Source organism: Staurois parvus, unplaced genomic scaffold (genome assembly GCF_062004578.1).
Source record: "Staurois parvus isolate SC_StPar_1 unplaced genomic scaffold, SC_StPar_1.0 ptg000186l, whole genome shotgun sequence".
In the NCBI taxonomy this organism is placed as follows: domain Eukaryota; kingdom Metazoa; phylum Chordata; class Amphibia; order Anura; family Ranidae; genus Staurois; species Staurois parvus.
Genome location: NW_028317982.1, coordinates 322633 through 344608, shown reverse-complemented (window position 1 = coordinate 344608; position 21976 = coordinate 322633). Strand labels below are relative to the sequence as shown.

Genomic DNA, 21976 nt, shown 5'->3' with positions numbered 1-21976 from the left:
TACGTCACTATTCCCATCCAGAGATTTCTGATGGTCAAACTGTGAGATCTCAGGGGAAATAGTTCTTTTATAATTTGTTTACATGTTGCAATGGCTTCAGTAGCACGAGCGTTGGTTGACATAATGACACTCAAAATGAATATCTCACATAAACAGTGTTTGTTCCTGCATTGCAAAAATCGCTGAATTCTGCTGACATGCTTCCATAGTGGGTGCCTGGACATTCTCACCTTCTGTATTCATAGTATTACATAACACCTACCACTCTTCACCTGTAGTGAACAACATTGTGAAAATGAGGTTTCTGACGCTTTTTCTTCTTCTTTCACTTTACTGACAGGAGTTTAGCTGAGAGATTGTTTCTTACAGGTTGTTCTAGTCTACAGCACATCAGTGTTTTTTGCATTGCTATTTTATACCACCCCAACAGTATAAGCACCGGCTTCTTTTACTATTATGCCCTCAGGTAGCAGTTAAAGGTTCAGTCCACTAAGATGCTGAAGAGATAAACCACCTAACAAATATTTGCAATTATTCATCTCTCAAGGACTCTACCTGCCAGAGCCATTATAAATAGTCTCATCATTCTCCCTAATTTTTTTGTGTTTTTTTACATTTTGTGTTTGTTGTACTATTTTTTATTTATATGTTATTTTTGTATATACTTACCTTTTTTTTTTTCAAATGTCTTCTGGCCACTCCTGTGACATGTGTCCTCCTCTTCTAAGTCTCTTTAACAAAAACTGGGACATCCTTAAAGTGGTAGTAAAGGCCAACTTTAACTATGCTTAAAACATTCCCTCCCCCTCCTCCTAACTATCCTACATACCCTGTATAAGGATGATCTGTGTACTTACCTATTTTTAATTCAGTCCAGTCGTATGATCCTGCAGCTCTGACTCCCTTTTCTAAGGGAATGCTCGACAATGACAGTGTATTCCCGGAGCTGTGATGTCACCCATAGGCTCCCATGGCCCAGCTGTTGTCGGCGCTCCCTTTTCTGCTCTGCAGCACCAGCTCACTGACACAGGAGAGCAAGAGCTGAAGAATCACTTGACCAGACTGGACCAGATTGAAAACAGGTACATATACAGATCTTTTTTACACAGGGTAAACAGAATAGGTAGGAGGACGGGGAGGGAACAATTTTGGGAATAGTTAGAGCTTTGTTTTCCACTTTAATAATGCAGAGGATTGTAGGTGTGATAGCATCTCTGCATTTATTGTACTGTGAGGGTATAGAGCCAAGATGGTGCATCTCCAGGAGGAAGCTACATAATGCCCTGCACTCACAGCGAATAGGACCAGTGCCCGTCAGCAGAGGAGATGACCAGTGCTGGACCTCAGGGACATGACAGAGCACCAAAGAGAAGGTCAGATTGCAGCCAGATCTGCATTTTATTATTTTTAAAACAATTGTGCTTTGCGTACACTGTATATAATGTTGTACATTATATTTTTAAATACATACTGTATATATATATTGGAATTTGGATTAAAAATAAGGTAGGAGCTGAAGGGTAAATATCGTGCCCCCGGAGCACCCACACATCTAAAAATTCTGCAGGTGATTCAGCCCATCATACATCTTCTAGAAATTAAAAAGCATCTTTGGGTGGACTACCACTTTTAGTAAACTTTAAAGTGTTACTAAACCAAGGACCCTGCATTCGCTATATCTGTTCTCCCACAGAACATGGAAGTGCAATTATTTTAGTAAATATAAACTGCTAAATACCTTTTCTCATCAGAAGTTAGAGAAGTCTTGTGACTTCTATCAGTGTCCAGCCAAGCACATGTTAAAGATTGTAGGAGGAGTTTTTATTCTGCTCTAGGAGGATGCAGAACCCCTGACCTCTGTCTGGACAGTGATGATTGACAGAGCATAACAAGCATGCTTTACTGCATATACAGACTGATTTTACTGCTGTAGATTTAGTAACACTTTAAGCCAAAAATATTGTTTATTTTGAACTGAATAGGGAAGGTTTTATACAAAATGTAATTTTTTGGCATCTGCATACAATGCAGGAGATTTCCCTTAAATTCCTGTTTCAAGTTGAAAGAGGAAGTGAGAAGATATCTCCTTTTAGTTAGCTGTCACTGTTGGAAGATTTTCCCTTACTTTCAGTCCTAATTACTATGGTTACTAGGTCAAATAGAGAGGGTGAATCTCTCCTGCAGGGACATTAAAAGCAATAATGCTTTAATTAAAAATTACAAAAAAATCCACGAGCAACACTTAAATAGCTCTGCTGCTATCTACAGTTGCAAGAAAAAGTATGTGAACCCCTTGGGATTACGTGGAGTTTTGCATGAATTGGGCATAAAATGTGCTCTGAACATCATCTAAGTCACAACAATAGAAGAACACAGTCTGCTGAACATAATACTACACAAACATTAGATGTTGCCATGGTTTAATTGCACATAACATGTAAACATTCACAGTGCAGGGAGGAAAAAGTATGTGAGGCCCTAGCTTAATGACTTCTCCCAGAGCTAATTGGAGCCAGGAGTGAGCCAACCTTGACTCCAATCAGTGTGATGATATTGGATGTGTTGCCGACAGCTGTCCTGCCCTTAAAAAACACACACCTGTTTTGGGTTTACTGGTTTCAAGAAGCACTGTCTGATGTGAACCATGCCTCGCAGAAAAGAGTTCTCAGAAGACCTACGATCAAGAATTGTTGACTTGCATGAAGCTGGAAAGGGTTACGAAAGTATCTCCAAAAGCCTTGATGTTCATGTGTCCACGGTAAGACAGACTGTCTACAAATGGAGAAAGTTTAGCACTGTTGCTACTGTCCCTAGGCCCGGTCGTCCTGTAAAAATGACTGCAAGAGCACAGCGCAGAATGCTGCATGAGGTAAAGAAGAATCCCAGAGTGTCAGCTAAAGACCTACAGAAATCTCTGGCACATGCTAACATTTTTGTTGACACATCTACAATAAGGAAAACATTAAACAAGAATGGAGTACATGGGAGGACACCACGGAGGAAGCCATTGCTGTCCAAAAAGAATATTGCAGCACGTTTGAAGTTTGCAAAAGAGCACCTGGATGTTCCATAGCACTACTGGCAAAATATACTGTGGACAGATGAAACCAAGATTGAGTTGTTTGGGAAGAACACACAACACTATGTGTGTAGAAAAAAAAGGCACAGCAACCAACATCAAAACCTCATCCCCACTGTAAAACATGGCGGAGGGAGCATCATGGTTTGGGGCTGCTTTGCTGCCTCAGGGCCTGGACGGATTGTTGTCATTAATGGGAAAATGAATTCCAGAGTTTATCAAGACATTTTGCAGGAAAACGTACGACCATCTGTCCGCCAACTGAAGCTCCGCAGAGGATGGGTGATGCAACAGGACAATGACCCAAAGCATACAAGTAATTCAACAAAACAATGGCTGCAACAGCACAGAATACGCCTTCTGGAGTGTCCCAGTCAAAGTCCTGACCCAAACCCGATTGAAATGCTGTGGTATGACCTTAAGAGAGCGATTCACACCAGACATCCCAAAAATATTGCTACACTGAAACAGTTTTGTGAAGAGGAATGGTCCAAAATTACTCCAGATCGTTGTGCAGGTCTGATCTGCAACTACAGGAAACGTTTGGTTGAGGTTATTGCTGCCAAAGGAGGGTCAACCAGTTATTAAGTCCAAAGGTTCACATACTTTTTCCTCCCTGCACTGTGAATGTTTACATGTTATGTGCAATTAAACCATGGCAACATCTAATGTTTGTATAGTATTATGTTCAGCAGACTGTGTTCTTCTATTGTTGTGATTTAGATGACGTTCAGAGCACATTTTATGCCCAATTCATGCAAAACTCCACGTAATCCCAAGGGGTTCACATACTTTTTCTTGCAACTGTATATTACAAAGTACATGGCGCAGAATTCCAAAGACCCAAAGGCATCAACCACCAATAGTATCAAATAAAAATAATGTTCAGTAAATACCAACCATCTTTGTTTGCTGGAATAGATCATCAAGGCCACAGAATGAATGCTAGTGAGAAAAACAAAAAAAGGAACAAAAACTATAAAATAAGATCAAAATAAAACAGAAAAAAAAAGAAAAAAGAAGAAATGCAGTGAGAAGCAGAGAAGTAAGTTTCATAGCTTTGTACAATATTTCTACAAGAAGAGCATCATTCATACGCCAACCATACTGGGAACAACACGGTCATCTGATAAAAAGATTTATCTGTAACTCCCACAAATTGAGTGCACTAAATGGGACATTTGATCATCAAATTAATGCTTTTGATCAGTAAGGAAAATCCAATCCAGGTCAAAGAAATCAAACTTTTCCTTACTTATGTTGTTAAGTAGTAAAAATTATCCAACACAGAATTACCATATGGGCCTACAAGCTTCTCACATGTCCAGAGTCTGGTGACAGAACAATGAATAAATACCAATATTTGAACACCGCTAGTTAAACTACAATAGACTATGTCAGTTTTAGTCGCATAAAATGGTGTTAAAGTCAATTCACTAAGGGAAATAAATAAATAGTGCTCCAGGAGGGCGATAGTTAAGGAATCTATTTTACTTTAGCTTGTTGTTAAGGATCCGGCAGCCAATGGCGTCCTTAGCAATCAGTAAACTGTTGGTTAAGTAGCGGGCAGCCGCCACGTCCTTGACAACCACAACTCATCTGCTGCCAGAGGGATTCCCTGCTGCTAGCAGAATGTTAACAAAAAAAAATGCCTACATTAAATACTTTTTTATTAAATCAGAGTGGGGGTCCCCCCAATCTATACACTTCTGGTTGGTATGAACCCTACAACAATTTTTTTTTTTTAAATGGCGTGGGGTCCCCACCTAAATCCATACCAGACCCTTATCCAAGCATGCAGCCTAGCAAGACAGAAAAGGGGGGAAGGGGAGTGTGCAGCCCACCCTCCTGAACCATATCAGGCCACACGCCCTCAACATAGGAAGGTGCTTTGAGGGAGGGGAGACTCCCCTCCAAAGCACATTTTCCCACGTTGATGAGGACAAGGGCCTTTTCCCACAACCCTGGTTTGGTGGTTGTGGGGGTGCGGGGCGTGATTTATCAGAATCTGGAAGCCTCCTTTAACAAAGGGGCCCCTAGATCCGGGCCCTTCCTACTCATTCACCAAAAAAGAGAGGCAACGGAGCTGTCATTCAGCGGGAGCTAAGCATTGGTGCAGGTCGGGTTTTTTTTTTTTCTTGTTTTTTTAGCTAGAGTAAGTGATAACATGACAAACCAAATTCGGTAAGTTTATTTAAACTTTTAATTTGGTCAGGGGGTAACTGGTCAGAAAATTCCAACGACAAATAAAAAAAACCCTGAACCCCTTAAAAAAAGCATAGAGTAATATGAAACATGGAGTAGCCTATGGCAACCAATACTTTTTTTGCTGATCTGATTACAATTAGAAATGTGTTAAAATCAAATTTATATCTAAATGGTTACTTTGCTTCACTGCACTTCTTTTTGCCTCACTAAATAAAACCAATTATTAAAGTGTATCTATAGCCAAAACCTTTGTTTGAGGAATTCCCATTTTAGACAGCTGGTGTCCCCACTAGGATATTTCCCCTTCTCGTTCTGTGAGCATCTCTAAGGTTTCGCCTAGAGATACACTCTAAGGCAGAGAGGAAAGTGTCCAGGAGGATGGATGTAAATGGACATACTGTCCGTTTTTCCTTTGGTAAAGGATGTAAAAAAAACCAGATGTAAACTGAAGAAAAATGGATGTAAACTGATGAAAAACGGATGTGAACGGATGAAAAACGGATGTGAACGGATGAAAAACGGATGTGAATGGATGAAAAACGTATGTAAACGGATAAAAACCGTATGTAAACGGATGAAAAACGTATGTACACGGATGAAAAACGGATGTGAACCGATGAAAAACGGATGTGAACCGATGAAAAACGGATGTGAACCGATGAAAAACGGATGTGAACCGATGAAAAACGGATGTGAACGGATGAAAAACGGATGTGAACGGATGAAAGACGGATGTGAACGGATGAAAACGGATGAAAAACGGATGTAAACGGATGAAAAACTGATGTAAACGGATGAAAAACGGATGTGAACGGATGTGAACGGATGAAAAACGGATGTAAACGGATGAAAAACTGATGTAAACGGATGAAAACCGGATGTGAACGGATGAAAAACGGATGTGAACGGTTGAAAAACGGATGTAAACGGATGAAAAACGTATGTACACGGATGAAAAACATATGTGAACGGATGAAAAACGGATGTGAACGGATGAAAAACGGATGTGAACGGATGTGAACGGATGAAAAACGGATGTGAACGGATGAAAAACTGATGTAAACGGATGAAAAACGGATGTAAATGGATGAAAAATGGATGTGAACAGATGAAAACCGGATGTGAACGGATGAAAAACGGATGTGAACGGATGTGAACTGAAAAACGGATGTGAACGGATGAAAAACGGATGTGAACGGATGAAAAACGGATGTGAACGGATGAAAAACGGATGAAAAACGGATGTGAACGGATGAAAAACGGATGTGAACTGTTGAAAAACGGATGTGAACTGATGAAAAACGGATGTGAACGGATGATAAACGGATGTGAACGGATGATAAACGGATGTGAACGGATGAAAAACGGATGTGAACGGATGAAAAACGTATGTACACGGATGAAAAACGTATGTACACGGATGAAAAACGTATGTGAACAGATGAAAAACGGATGTGAACGGATGAAAAACTGATGTAAACGGATGAAAAACTGATGTAAACGGATGAAAAACGGATGTAAACGGATGAAAAACTGATGTGAACAGATGAAAAACGGATGTGAATGGATGAAAAACGGATGTGAACGGATGTGAACTGAAAAACGGATGTGAACGGATGAAAAACGGATGTGAACGGATGAAAAACGGATGTGAACGGATGAAAAACGGATGTGAACGGATGAAAAACGGATGTGAACGGATGAAAAACGGATGTGAACTGTTGAAAAACGGATGTGAACTGATGAAAAACGGATGTGAACGGATGAAAAACGGATGTGAACGGATGAAAAACGGATGTGAACGGATGAAAAACGTATGTAAACGGATGAAAAACGTATGTACACGGATGAAAAACGTATGTGAACGGATGAAAAACGGATGTGAACGGATGAAAAACGGATGAAAAACGGATGTGAACGGATGAAAAACGGATGTGAACGGATGAAAAACGGATGTAAACGGATGAAAAACGGATGAAAAACGGATGTGAACGGATGAAAAACGGATGTGAACGGATGAAAAACGGATGTAAACGGATGAAAAACGGATGTACACGGATGAAAAACGGATGTGAACGGATGAAAAACGGATGTGAACGGATGAAAAACGGATGTGAACGGATGAAAAACGGATGTGAACGGATGATAAACGGATGTGAACGGATGATAAACGGATGTGAACGGATGAAAAACGGATGTGAACGGATGATAAACGGATGTGAACGGATGAAAAACGGATGTGAACGGATGATAAACGGATGTGAACGGATGATAAACGGATGTGAACGGATGAAAAACGGATGTGAACGGATGAAAAACGGTTGTGAACGGATGTGAACGGATGAAAAACGGATGTGAACGGATTAAAAACGGATATGAACGGATGAAAAACGGATGTGAACGGATGAAAAACGGATGTAAACGGATGAAAAACGTATGTACACGGATGAAAAACGTATGTGAACGGATGAAAAACGTATGTGAACGGATGAAAAACGGATGTGAACGGATGAAAAACGGATGTGAACGGATGAAAAACGGATGTAAACGGATGAAAAACGGATGTGAACGGATGAAAAACGGATGTGAACGGATGATAAACTGATGTAAACGGATGAAAAACGGATGTAAACGGATGTAAAACGGATGTGAACGGATGAAAAACGGATGTGAACGGATGAAAAACGGATGTGAACGGATGTGAACTGAAAAACGGATGTGAGCGGATGAAAAACGGATGTGAACGGATGTGAACGGATGAAAAACGGATGAAAACGGATGAAAAACTGATGTAAACGGATGAAAAACGGATGTGAACGGATGAAAAACGGATGTGAACGGATGAAAAACGGATGTGAACGGATGAAAACCGGATGTAAACGGATGAAAAACGTATGTACACGGATGAAAAACGTATGTGAACAGATGAAAAACGGATGTGAACGGATGAAAAACGGATGTGAACGGATGAAAAACGGATGTGAACGGATGAAAAACGGATGAAAAACGGATGTAAACGGATGTAAACGGATGTGAACAGATGAAAAACGGATGTGAACGGATGAAAAATGGATGTGAACGGATGTGAACTGAAAAACGGATGTGAACGGATGAAAAATGGATGTGAACGGATGAAAAACGGATGTGAACGGATGAAAAACGGATGTGAACTGATGAAAAACGGATGTGAACTGATGAAAAACGGATGTGAACTGATGATAAACGGATGTGAACGGATGAAAAACGGATGTAAACGGATGTAAACGGATGAAAAACGGATGTAAATGGATGAAAAACGGATGTGAATGGATGAAAAACGGATGTGAATGGATGAAAAACGGATGTGAACGGATGTGAACTGAAAAACGGATGTGAACGGATGAAAAACGGATGTGAACGGATGAAAAACGGATGTGAACGGATGAAAAACGGATGTGAACGGATGAAAAACGGATGTGAACGGATGAAAAACGGATGTGAACTGATGAAAAACGGATGTGAACTGATGAAAAACGGATGTGAACGGATGATGAACGGATGAAAAACGTATGTACACGGATGAAAAACGGATGTGAACGGATGATAAACGGATGTGAACGGATGAAAAACGGATGTGAACGGATGTGAACGGATGATAAACGGATGTGAACGGATGAAAAACGGATGTGAACGGATGAAAAACGGATGTGAACGGATGAAAAACGGATGTGAACGGATGAAAAACGGATGTGAACTGATGATAAACGGATGTGAACGGATGAAAAATGGATGTGAACTGATGATAAACGGATGTGAACGGATGAAAAACGGATGTGAACTGATGATAAACGGATGTGAACTGATGATAAACGGATGTGAACGGATGAAAAACGGATGTGAACGGATGAAAAACGGATGTGAACTGATGAAAAACGGATGTAAACTGATGAAAAACGGATGTAAACTGATCTGTTTTTTCTTGGAAAAATGTGAAATTGTGTCTATGTACAGGAGCTTCCTGTAATAAGGACCAGTCACTGCTGCTCTCTCTCCTTATGCAGGGTGACTGGTCACAGTTCTGCTCTCACAATTGGTGTGTATATGTACTGGCTGCTTATGATTGGCACAGTACAGTGACAGCTTGCTGGAGGACTCGCTCATGGGGGGTTCAGACTAAGATCCAAACACACCTGAGCTCATCCCTAATCAACACCTTACATGCTGACAGATATAGTAGACAGATTCAAGGCTGCTGACAGCAATACATATCCTCTAGAATCCTCTTTATCAAATATCTTCTCGCAGCTTTATTTTGTTATAAAAATCACACCACAAACTGGTATTAATTTTTATCTGCAATTGTTATGATTTAGAATTCTCTTTATTAAGAGTGTCTCGTTACATTCTATAAAGGAACACAAGAAGAATGATTTACAAGCAGTTGAGTGTGGACATTTCATAGTATGTATCTTTCGTTCAATGAATACATGGAAGTGTGGGGTTACTAGGCTGGCTCTGTAAACAAGTCACATACTGTATATTCCCCTGACATTCTGTAACACTGTCACCACTGCTTTGGCTTAATGATTTTATTCCGGATCTAAATGTGTGCTTTGCTCAGAGCATCCTAATAGTCTAATTAGTAAATTACACAGCAGCAACCCAGACACATCACATCACTTACACTGCTGAATGCTTAATACAATAAGGTGCAAGTGACACTCCTTTACCTTCTCTTCTATTTCTTTCAGCTGTCGTTTTTGAAGTTCTATCCTATCTTCAAGTTCACGGATTCTCTGGAAATGTAAAGGAACAACACAAACATTATTATTGTCATTGCTTTCTTTTTTAACAAACAGTAACAAAGCATTCATCTGATCCTTTCTGACATTTATATTTACAGAAACAGCTTGTTTTGCTATCAGACTCAAACATTAAGAGCCATTTGTGGGATTTTTTTTGTAGGGTTAGGCAGGTGGATTTTCATTCATCAGTGTGCATTGACATGCCTTTCTGAATTTACAATTTGGGGTTAACAGCCAATGGCCAATGCTTGTTATGTGTTTTGATGTACAGTTATTGCTTTATATGGGAGGAGGATGTTCACCATGCAAGAACCCCAACAGCCAAGTCTTACAATGTAGTCCATGTTTACCATCCAGGAACCCCACCAGCCAGGTCTAACACCTAGGAGTATGTTTGCCATCTAGAAACCCCACCCACAGGGTCTTACAATAAAGAGTATGTTTACTATTAAGGAACCCCACCAGCCAGGTCTAACACCTAGGAGTATGTTTGCCATCTAGAAACCCCACCCGCAGGGTCTTACAATAACCCTGACTACTAAGGAACCCCACCAGCCAGGCTTTATAGTGAGGAGTATGTTCACCATCCAGGAATCCCACCAGCCAAGTCTTGCAATGAGGAGTATGTTCATCATCTAGGAACCCCACCAGTATGGTCTTATATTGAGGAGTATGTTCATTATCCAGAAACTCCACCAGCCAGGTTTAACACGAAGGAGTCTGTTAAACTTCCAGGAACCCCACCAGTAGGGTCTTACACTAAGGAGTATGTTCACTGTCTGGGAACCCTACCAAATAGGTATTACATTCAGGAGTATGTTCACCATCCAGAAACCCCACCAGTAGGGTCTTACACTAAGAAATATGTTCACTATCCATGAATGCCACCAGCCACATCTTACATTGAGATGTATGTGCAGTATCCAGGAACCCCACCAACCAGCTCTAACACTGAAGAGTATGTTCACCAACTAGATATCCCACCAGTAGAGTCTTACACTAAGGAATATGTTCAGTATCCAGAAACCCAACCAGCCAGGTCTTACATTGAGGAGTATGTTCACCATCCATGATGAGGACTCACTGCATGGGCTCACCCAGTGGGAGACAAACAGCAGTCAAGGCTGTCATGAAAAAGTAGATAAGGCAGTCTGGTGAAGGGTTTCTAGGCTTTACATTAGGAAGAGTGACAAGTATGCATTTTGCTAAAAATGCACTTGTCCTCTAAGGTAAACACTGCACTGTAAACACTGAAATTGCACTGTGCTTCCTCTTTAAACACCTACAATTCTACACTGGACTGAGCAAACATTTTCATTTTATCCTAAGAATTTAAAATGTCTGAACTCCCATCCTACATGCTTGTTCCAGGTTAGCAGCTACTCCTAGTAAAGTCAGGATCAGGATGACAATCCAGAGGCCTGTGCCTTTAAAGGCAAGTAACCAATGGCAGCTCCCATGTTGCTATCCTTGGCTCCGTTTTTTTTTTTTTTATGAGCCATCGTGTGATGGATACTTAGTGAAAATGATGATCCTCCTCCTGATGGGTTTTCTCTTCCTCTTTTGGTGGCTTAGAGATATTACGTGGTGGGGTAATTCTATTTCAAAGCTGAAAAGAGTAAATCCTAATCCAATAACACCGCTAAGCTATGACAGACACTCAGCGTGATATTCATTCTCTTCCATAGAACACCACGGCTTTCATTTTAGTGACTTGGAGCAAAACTTCAGTCATACAGTAAAAATACAATCAATACAGAATATGTACGACAAAGAAATATTATTTTAAATGGAACTCCTGCCAAAACATGTTTCTTCTAAGTTTTAGGTAGCGTGGGGGAAAGGTAGAGGCTCATATGTGTGTATATAATGATCTTTCAGCTGAAAGATCATGCAGCAATCAGAATGTATATGACAATGCAACTGAATTACTAAAATTAACCTGTCATCAACCAAAAGAGAACATGAGAATAAATATAAAATACATATGCAGAGGTCAGCTTCAGGGAAAATTGCAAGTCAAAATTATTAGTAGATCCAGAGATAACCGACAGCTGAAGCTATATGCAAATCTCCATTCTGTAAAAGTAAAGCTTAGTCCTATTGGTCTGTAAGGCGAAGTTTAGACATGTGGTTGGGAAGCATTGAAATGGTTAATGCCTCCAACCACCCCTCCTTAAAGCGGAGTTCCGCTCACCCTGTCAAAAAATAAAAGTCAGGAGCAACGAAAACTGTAGTTGCTGATTTTTAATAAACAGCCACTTACCTGTCCCTGGGTCCCGCGGTGTCCCCCCCCCCACAGCCCGTTTCACTGGCCATCCTGTATTCCAGGAGGCCGTCATCTTCAGTGTGGGCACCCGGCTGTGACAGCTTGTGGCTTCACAGTCGGGTACCCACTGCGCATGCGCGAATAGCGTTGCTTCCTGAATGGCCCCGTCGTCTTCTGGGACCTGTAAAATGTCCCACAACACTTCCGCGAGGGAGGGTAGGAGGACAACTTCTGTTTCCAATCGCCCAATTCCGTTTCTGAACGCAGCGGAAGTGGGAGCCGGTACCTGTCAAAATCAGGTACCCGCTCCCCCCCTGCCCCCAAAGGTGCAAATCCATAATGGGGAGCGGGGGAGCAGTCCTTGAAGTGGAACTTCCCCTTTTTGGGTGGAGCTTCGCTTCAAGCTGCAATGGCAGGGAAAAATTGGTGCTTACATACTTCATGCAGTGCTTCATTTCATGGTTGCAAAAAATATGATCCAAAATATTGCGATCAGCAGGCTGTAAGTGAATGAGGAAGCCCCACAAACACCCTGCTACTGCGTGCAATGCACGTTTGCAGTGTTTTTGTTAGTCAAAAATGGGGTGAAAACATGTGTTACACCTCATCATCATCTGTCAGTCTCTTCTATGTAGCACCCTCCTAGATAGGTGCTAGGTTTAGATAGATAGATTTATTATTTGTTTTGTGTGGTTGTGATTGTTAGGTAAAAGCATAGTTCTGCTAGTCAGGTCTGCTCAGAGTGTTTAGCTGCGGCCAGTCTGATAGCTCCCTCTGCATCCAGAAAGCTTTAGAAGTTTCTGGATGATAGGTGTGGAGCTATGCAGATGGCAGCGTGACTATTAACACAGCCCTGGCCTATCCCAGAGAGAGATACTCTGATGGCATGCTGTGTCTAACTGTATATATTCAATAAGCACACAGAGTTCTGGGTCTTTCCTGGATAGAACTGGTCCAGCCTAGAGGGGGCATGCTGCCCTTCCAGGCAATGATGCTGCATCTACATTCGTAGACCTCTGGTGGGCGACCTAAGGGCCTGAATACTGAGACTCGGGTTCTGCTAAAGCTGACTGAGGGACCGTCTACTGTAGATCTGGTTTGGTATCATGGAGGAAGGCGACCAGCTGTCCTTGGGCCTTGCGCGTACAGACACCCAGGGGCGGACTGACCATTCGAGCACTCGGGCAGTGCCCGAGGGCCCGGGGTCAGTAGGGGGCCCTATGAAATGCCCCTGGTACCTTTTTTATAGGGTTTTATGAGTGTGGGCAAGGACACGGGGGCCCCATGATTACCTATTGCCCGGGGGCCCCATAGGTTGTCAGTCCGCCCCTGCAGACACCCCTAAAGGATCTTAGAGACTTTATGCTGCTAAACCCTTCTGGGAGTCAGCTGCAGGTCTAGTAAAAGGGGACACCGGCTGGTGTCCCAAAGAGCTTTGTCCTCCTAATCTATTACCTAAAATGGGACTCAAAGAGATTCACAGCTAATTTACTGCTACTACTACCTTAAAGCTAAAGTCTACTGTTTGCTACAAGCACAGACTTTAATATAACCTGATGAATACTTAAATCCTCAAGTTGTCCATAGTTCTTGTTTTTGGAGTATCCCACCTAATTCCCTCATCCCTATCCAAGTTCTCCAACAATAAAAACAACAAACACACCACCACTAGACTGGTTATTGAAGAAACGTGTGAAATATCCTATTATCCTGGCTGGGGGGGGCGGAGGATTTACACGCACATCTAAACCTAGCCTAACGGTGATCATCTCAGCCAATCATAGGCAGCAGAGACATTTCTGCCCCTCAGAGTATGTATACATGCCCCTTGCATACATGCAGGGCAGGGAATGCCTCCGCCGCCTATTATTGGATGTCTACTTTGACATCTTCCCAACAGAATAGCTCAGGCAGGTTTGGATTCCTCTCCAAACACGTCTGAATTCATCCCTAGTCCTTAAATGTGATAGGTAGGCTAACTAACCAATAAGGAGTCTTAACAGAAGAGAGAAGGTAGATCCAAAGTTGACTTAGAAAGATTCACACATAACTTCAGCTGCCTGTATCTTTGCATTTACTGATCATTCTGACATGATCTTTTCCCTAAATCTATAAATCTGATCAGAATATGCATTTCTTCATCATTTGTTCAGTTTGAATTTTGAAGCTTAGTGACAACTTTAATATCTGGCATTGGGCTGTTTGTCCTGCTGGTCATGCTTTATTCTGTCTGCTATAGCTATACCTGTGACTACACTTATTAGGCCACCAGGACTATCTAGCAGCAGCCAAACTAACTGAATTACACTGACGAAATAACAAGGGCAAACCAGCTAAGCTGATTACTATGTCTGCATACCATATGTATACAAGTGTACACGCTGTATCTACAAAACCTATAGCTAGGAGCATTCTGCATCTGAGCACCACGGTAAGAAACATGGCAATATCTTTTATTTTAAACATTGAGCAGACTGTGTTGAAGTTCTGATGTTAAGCAAATATAGAGATAATTGTATAGCTACAAATTATTAAACATGTCTGTTAGGAAAGATATACAAAGGAATAGCAGGTACAGTTCAGAACCTGATGCAGGAAACTTGATTGATTATCACTATGAAACTTTCCTCCCCACACCATTAAGTGGAATCAGGTTTCTGAAAGCGGTTTATGTTTTCTAGTATGTGTGCTATATTTAATGTGACTGCAGCCATTTTGAATAATTATCTGCAATGTTCAGGTAAAGAGGACTATCAAAGCTTACATCTCCATGCAGCTTTTTGCTATAGTGTAGGAGGATAAATTTCAGTTGTCCACTGCTGGTTGCTCTGCAATGTTAGCAAACATGAAAAAAATAACATATTTGCATTGGATGAATCTGCTTTTACTGAGCTTTAAATCTACATTATAGGACAGATTGGCACATTTTTCTTTTAGATTTGGTTCTCCAACTTCACTTCCAGTCACAACTGGTCACATTTGTGTGGTAGAGGAGAACACTTTTTTTAGGGGGCAATAGAGCCAAAGACTTCTAGGAATTTTTGCATTTTCACTTTGTTTTGCTACAGCATACAAAGGCTTTCTCAGCATGTGTAAGTGCATATATACACCAGTAGGGGGCATGTTGCAACAAATCTAACAGATCGTAAAAGTGGTAACAGTGAAAATATGGGCAATTGTGTGCATTCTTTAACAGCACAGTCTTGGTTTACCAACCTTGTAAAGGGTGTAGAGTAAGTAAATTTGGTGTGATTGCCCCCAAACATTTCATCAGTGAGGACCAGGTGTGAAAAGCCTTAGGTGTTAAGTCTGGTCCTCTTGTTTGACTTAGTACCGGTCTGGAGGGATGAAGAAACCTCTTCCTAAAGGTTGCTTGTATTATAACTGTTCATTTACATGTCCCAATTTGATAAGCTTACATTCAGTGCAGGACAACCCAAGCAGATACTTTGTCAGGAGAGTGCTGTGTGGCTTCAGTGCATATTGACAAATGTGTCACTTACAGGGAAACTATAATTATATGGCGTCAATTTTGTTTTAATTTATTTTCAAAGGTTATATATTTTAAAATATTATTACAATCTTTGTTCAGCTAATAATATTTAATACAGGACAAAGGATTCTTGGAGTTATTTCCTTTCAGACAGGCTGTCTCTTGTTGAAAATGTGTGTGTGTATATATTTCTGCTTCAGCTACTGAACTCTGTACACAACAGGCTGGAACGTGTGAAAAAAACCCTAGATTTCCATAGGCTGCCTCAACTGAACTATACAAAATATGAGTTAGCATTGTTTTTACCTGATTACATTAACAAAATATAAATAAATAACAAAAAAATAATTATATATATATATATATATATATATATATATATATATATATATATATATATTTAAATACCACCCACATCCCAAGCCAAGGTCCAACTTTCATCATTAAGCCACATCCAAAGCATTTCCACTGTTTCCAATACTAGGAAATCAGTGTGGTGAATCTTACATGTGCACTACTCCAATTACGCAATTAAAGAACATGCACACAATATATGAAACGTGTCTCATGCTGCCTCCCAGTGATATTTGCACTCTCTTTCATGGTAGGGTTGGATTTGAGAGTACAACAAATTAGAGTGGATTTACAAAATTCTATTTTAGCATGAATTGTGTTGAAGATTTATTTTCTGTACCTGTTGTGCCTGTTGTAAGAGCTCCATGCGTTCATGAAGGATTTGGCTGTCGAACTCGCGGCTCTGCCGCAGTATTTGCCTTCGCAGCTTGTCTACGGCCAACCTCAAGTCTTCTCTTTGGGCCTCATTCAAACATTCGCTGACTCTCTTCCCGGGCTCATGTTGTAAAGCATTATACAGAGTGGCCTCTAGCTCCTGGATTTTCTAGCACAAGTCACAGCAGTCACCAGCAGTTGTGTGTTCAAGAAGAAAATATAAAAAAAGGAACAATAAGAATACAGATATAGACAGAAAAATGAATATAAAAAGCTGAGCCATAAGAAAATATTGTGTTCTAGCGACCTTTTATTATGTTGTTATAAATAGAAAGAGTTATACCATTCTTGTCAATATCCTTTTATTTCATAAAATACAGCTATCTTACTGGCATCCTATATATACTACAAACCATTATTGCTTTACCCTACTAATAGTCTATTAGTTTCTTCTATCATGAGTGATCATTACTGTATCCTACAACAAGTCATCTATGCTGTATCCAATTGACAATGTAATAGCTTCTTATCAATGCTGCATCCTACTTGCCTTCTATCATGATGGCAAACAAAATAAAAAGTATTTCTCAGCACAATTACAAGCTAGCCAGCAAAAGAAAAAAATTACACTGTCTAACAATCTGCATTTAGGACCAGTTCACACCAGATGTAGTCCAGCATTTTTTTCCTGCATCAAAAATGAAAGTGCAGTGTTTTCCATGTATTCCAATGGCCCTAGTTCACACCAGTGCAGTCAGTTCCAGTGCAGGAAAAAAGTGGAACATGCTACATTTTTTCTACAGAGAACTGTACTGGAACAAAGCAAAACTTATCAAAAATGCACCTGGAACATGCCTGGGATGTGTTTTTGTGGTGTGACCTGGCCCTAAAAACAGATGTTTTAGTTTTTTTACAAACTATTTCTAAATGTATGGTCAGTTGGCTACCCTGAATACACTGTATGTGCACTGCCTCATCAAGGACCCTTTGTATAGTGCAGTCCTCAATTTAGTGTGTGTGTGTGGGGGGGGGGGGAGGGGTTCCCCAATTTATTCAGCGTAAGGGCCATATTTTACAAATATTCCCAGGCCACAAATAATCAGTTTTATAAATGAATATAAAATTACCGCTCCATGAAATAACTTAATATCAGAAGCCCCGTAAGATATAAGACATTCCCCCTTCAAATCAGAGTTCCATTTCACATCACACTCCTCCCTATACCTTCACATCAGAGTCCCCCTGTCAGGGATCGGTGTCCCTGCCGCGATGCGCCGGGCGACGCATGCGCAGAACACCGATGCAACCTAGCCAGCGAGCAGCGGGACCTGGGCAATCGTGACGGCCGCGCATGCGTTTTATAAATGAATATAAAATTACCGCTCCATGAAATAACTTAATGTCAGAAGCCCCGTAAGATATAAGACATTCCCCCTTCAAATCAGAGTCCCATTTCACATCACAGTCCTCCCTATACCTTCACATCAGAGTCCTCCCTGTCAGGGATCGGTGTCCCTGCCGCGATGTGCCGGGCGGCGTATGCGCAGAACACCGATGCACCCTAGCCAGCGAGCAGCGGGACCTGGGCGGCTCCTGGGGACCTTAAGCAGGCTTATTCTGTACTTTTATGCAGCAAGGCAGTGCTGAACTGCAGTTTCGAGTCAGGACAGCTTTGTATACCAAGTCCTTAGCATAAAACAAACTAAACATCTGCTCATCTGAGCCACTAACTATACTCAGGTCAGTTCCTGACCAATAGGGTACTTATTGAGTTTCTTGAAACAAACAAGCAGCTCTTGTATTTTTTAGTGTTCTATCAGTACTCAGCCTTTTCACCCAGTAGCAGGCTGGGTGAAAGAGAGCGAGAGAGCCCTGAGCATCAGTCAGCTCACATACAGACAGCTGAGAGTCTGGCAACCATGTAAGATGTGAACTTGGAGCTTATATCCTACCAAAGCATCAGGACTAAATAAATTGTTAAGATTCCACAAAAGCAAAAAGGTTTGTTTACTTTATATCAACCATTATACCTGGAGCCCTTCACCATTTGGAGGTAAGAAACCTAGGTGACACATACTCACCATCCATAATCCTGCCAGCTAGTGCCTCACAATACATACCTTTCATATTTAGATAATATACTCTATAAAATAAATGTAGGGAAAGAAAGGGATCCTAAAACCATTGATGAAGTGAGATTACAACAGGTATTGCAAAGTGTACAACCCATGGATCCAATCTCATGGAAGCTAAAAACAAGAAAAAAAAGTCCTCTCACATATTCTCAGCTTGAAAAACAAGTAAGAGAAGAAAAGTCTGTTCCAGAATTAAAGTTGCAGGGTTTCTACTCAACAGCAAGTGAAAGCTGTGTTAAAGGAGAACTGGCCACTTCACAAATTCTAGTTGGGAAGATATTTCCCACTGCTCAAAACCCAAATACTTCAATAACGAGGACAGATGGCCACCGCAGTGAAATCAGCCAACCGGTTGTCACTTCAGTCTTATTATTTAGTATACTATATAGTACAGTATATTATACAGGGTGACCAACGGGAATCAGACGTTTTTAGAACAGGCAGTACGCGGTGGTGATGGGAGGGGGACAAGCTAGGCGTCTCCAACTCCCTCCACTGGAATGCCAATTCAGTCACAATGAAGAAGTAGACTTTACAACATTGTTTGCTTACGATAGTTTTGTTCAAAGTGGTGAGTCTATCACAGCAACCCAGCTGTTATTTCGTTGAGAATTCAATGTCGGTCGACAGGGGCAATTCCCAGTTGCAACACAGTCCTCAGGTGGGTTAAACGTTTCAGAACAACTGAAAACATTATGAACAAGAAACCACCAGGCCCAACTCGCACTGCAAGGATGCCGGAAAACATTGCAAGGGTGAGAGAGGCACAGGTTAGGAGCCCCGGACAGATGATATATCAACAGCTGTTGGCCCAAGTGATGGACAATTTCAAGCAAAGGATTGAAAGCTGAATTCAAGAGGATGGTCGTCATCTAAATGACATTATTTTTCTGAAATGAATAAGTAACTCAAATTACATATCTTGACTAGAGATGAGCGAATCGAACATGACGAAGTGGAATTCGTTCCGAAGATTTGGAAAAATTCTATTCGAGACGAATCCGAAGATTAGCAAACTTCGGATGCACGAATCGAATTTTCCCAAAAATGGCGGCGACATGTGTGGCCACGGAGAAAATGGACAGAGAAGATGGGGCGGGGATCTCTGGGAAGGCGCGCAGACAAGGCGTGCTGACCCATAATGCATTCATGACGTGATCGCATTACCCAATCAGCAGCCAGCCAGCACTATAAATCGCGGTCATCTTAGAATTCTCCATTAGCCTCCGGTCATTCAAGAGAGACAGACCTGTCTGTATTAAGCGACAGAGTTAGGGCCACAGAGACTTTAGGGCCACAGAATCGTTAATCAGGGCCACAGAATCGTTACTCAGGGACACAGAATCGTTACTCAGGGACACAGAATCGTTACTCAGGGACACAGAATCGTTACTTAGGGCCACAGCTATCAAAGAATCGAAAATTTAAAGTGACATACACCCTTTTTTTTTTTGGCGGCTGTTGTGCACAGTTGGTGCTGCAGTTTGCCGATTGTGCAAAATAAACTGACTTTCTGCTTCACGACCACTATTGTACGTTCAAAGAGTTAAATCCATTTACACGCCGGCTGGCGGTAATATTTTTTGGGTGATTAGTGCATTCCAGTGACATAAACGTACAGTTTCCAGCCAACGGCAAGCTGCAATTGACCGATTGTGCTAAATAAACTGACTTTCTGCTTCACAACCACTATTGTATGTTCAAAGAGTTAAATCCATTTACACGCCGGCTGGCGGTAATATTTTTTGGGTGATTAGTGCATTCCAGTGACAGAAACGTACAGTTTCCAGCCAACGGCAAGCTGCAATTGACCGATTGTGCTAAATAAACTGAATTCTGCTTCACAACCACTATTGTACGTTCAAAGAGTTAGATCCATTTACACGCCGGGTGGCGGTAATATTTTTTGGGTGATTAGTGCATTCCAGTGACATAAACGTACAGTTTCCAGCCAACGGCAAGCTGCAATTGACCGATTGTGCTAAATAAACTGACTTTCTGCTTCACAACTACTATTGTACGTTCAAAGAGTTAGATCCATTTACACGCAGGGTGGCGGTAATATTTTTTGGGTGATTAGTGCATTCCAGTGATATAAACGTACAGTTTCCAGCCAACGGCAAGCTGCAATTGACCGATTGTGCTAAATAAACTGACTTTCTGCTTCACAACCACTATTGTACGTTCAAAGAGTTAGATCCATTTACACGCCGGGTGGCGGTAATATTTTTTGGGTGATTAGTGCATTCCAGTGACATAAACGTACAGATTCCAGCCAACGGCAAGCTGCAATTGACCGATTGTGCTAAATAAACTGACTTTCTGCTTCACAACCACTATTGTACGTTCAAAGAGTTAAATCCATTTACACGCCGGCTGGCGGTAATATTTTTTGGGTGATTAGTGCATTCCAGTGACATAAACGTACAGCTTCCAGCCAACGGCAAGCTGCAATTGACCGATTGTGCTAAATAAACTGACTTTCTGCTTCAAAACCACTATTGTATGTTCAAAGAGTTAAATCCATTTACACGCCGGCTGGCGGTAATATTTTTTGGGTGATTAGTGCATTCCAGTGACAGAAACGTACAGTTTCCAGCCAACGGCAAGCTGCAATTGACCGATTGTGCTAAATAAACTGAATTCTGCTTCACAACCACTATTGTACGTTCAAAGAGTTAGATCCATTTACACGCCGGGTGGCGGTAATATTTTTTGGGTGATTAGTGCATTCCAGTGACATAAACGTACAGTTTCCAGCCAACGGCAAGCTGCAATTGACCGATTGTGCTAAATAAACTGACTTTCTGCTTCACAACTACTATTGTACGTTCAAAGAGTTAGATCCATTTACACGCAGGGTGGCGGTAATATTTTTTGGGTGATTAGTGCATTCCAGTGATATAAACGTACAGTTTCCAGCCAACGGCAAGCTGCAATTGACCGATTGTGCTAAATAAACTGACTTTCTGCTTCACAACCACTATTGTACGTTCAAAGAGTTAAATCCATTTACACGCCGGCTGGCGGTAATATTTTTTGGGTGATTAGTGCATTCCAGTGACATAAACGTACAGTTTCCAGCCAACGGCAAGCTGCAATTGACCGATTGTGCTAAATAAACTGACTTTCTGCTTCACAACCACTATTGTATGTTCAAAGAGTTAAATCCATTTACACGCCGGGTGGCGGTAATATTTTTTGGGTGATTAGTGCATTCCAGTGACAGAAACGTACAGTTTCCAGCCAACGGCAAGCTGCAATTGACCGATTGTGTAC

At 41.3% G+C, this 21976-nt stretch overlaps 1 protein-coding gene across 7 annotated transcripts in view; it reads right to left on the bottom strand.

Moving 5' to 3' along the window:
• The window catches only part of JAKMIP1 (janus kinase and microtubule interacting protein 1), a 249212-nt gene that overhangs the window by 582 nt on the left and 226654 nt on the right, over nucleotides 1-21976 (bottom strand). For 4 of the 7 annotated variants that reach the window (XM_089677387.1, XM_089677381.1, XM_089677384.1 and 1 more), the window contains 3 exons: nucleotides 16528-16731; nucleotides 9997-10062; nucleotides 3980-4024 (listed from right to left, as the gene is read on the bottom strand). In XM_089677387.1, the coding sequence (XP_089533513.1) occupies nucleotides 3980-4024; nucleotides 9997-10062; nucleotides 16528-16731 (315 nt within the window). Of the gene's footprint in view, nucleotides 1-3979; nucleotides 4056-9996; nucleotides 10063-16527; nucleotides 16732-21976 lie in introns of all 7 variants that reach the window. The other 3 variants (XM_089677383.1, XM_089677385.1, XM_089677386.1) reach the window with 2 other exon arrangements.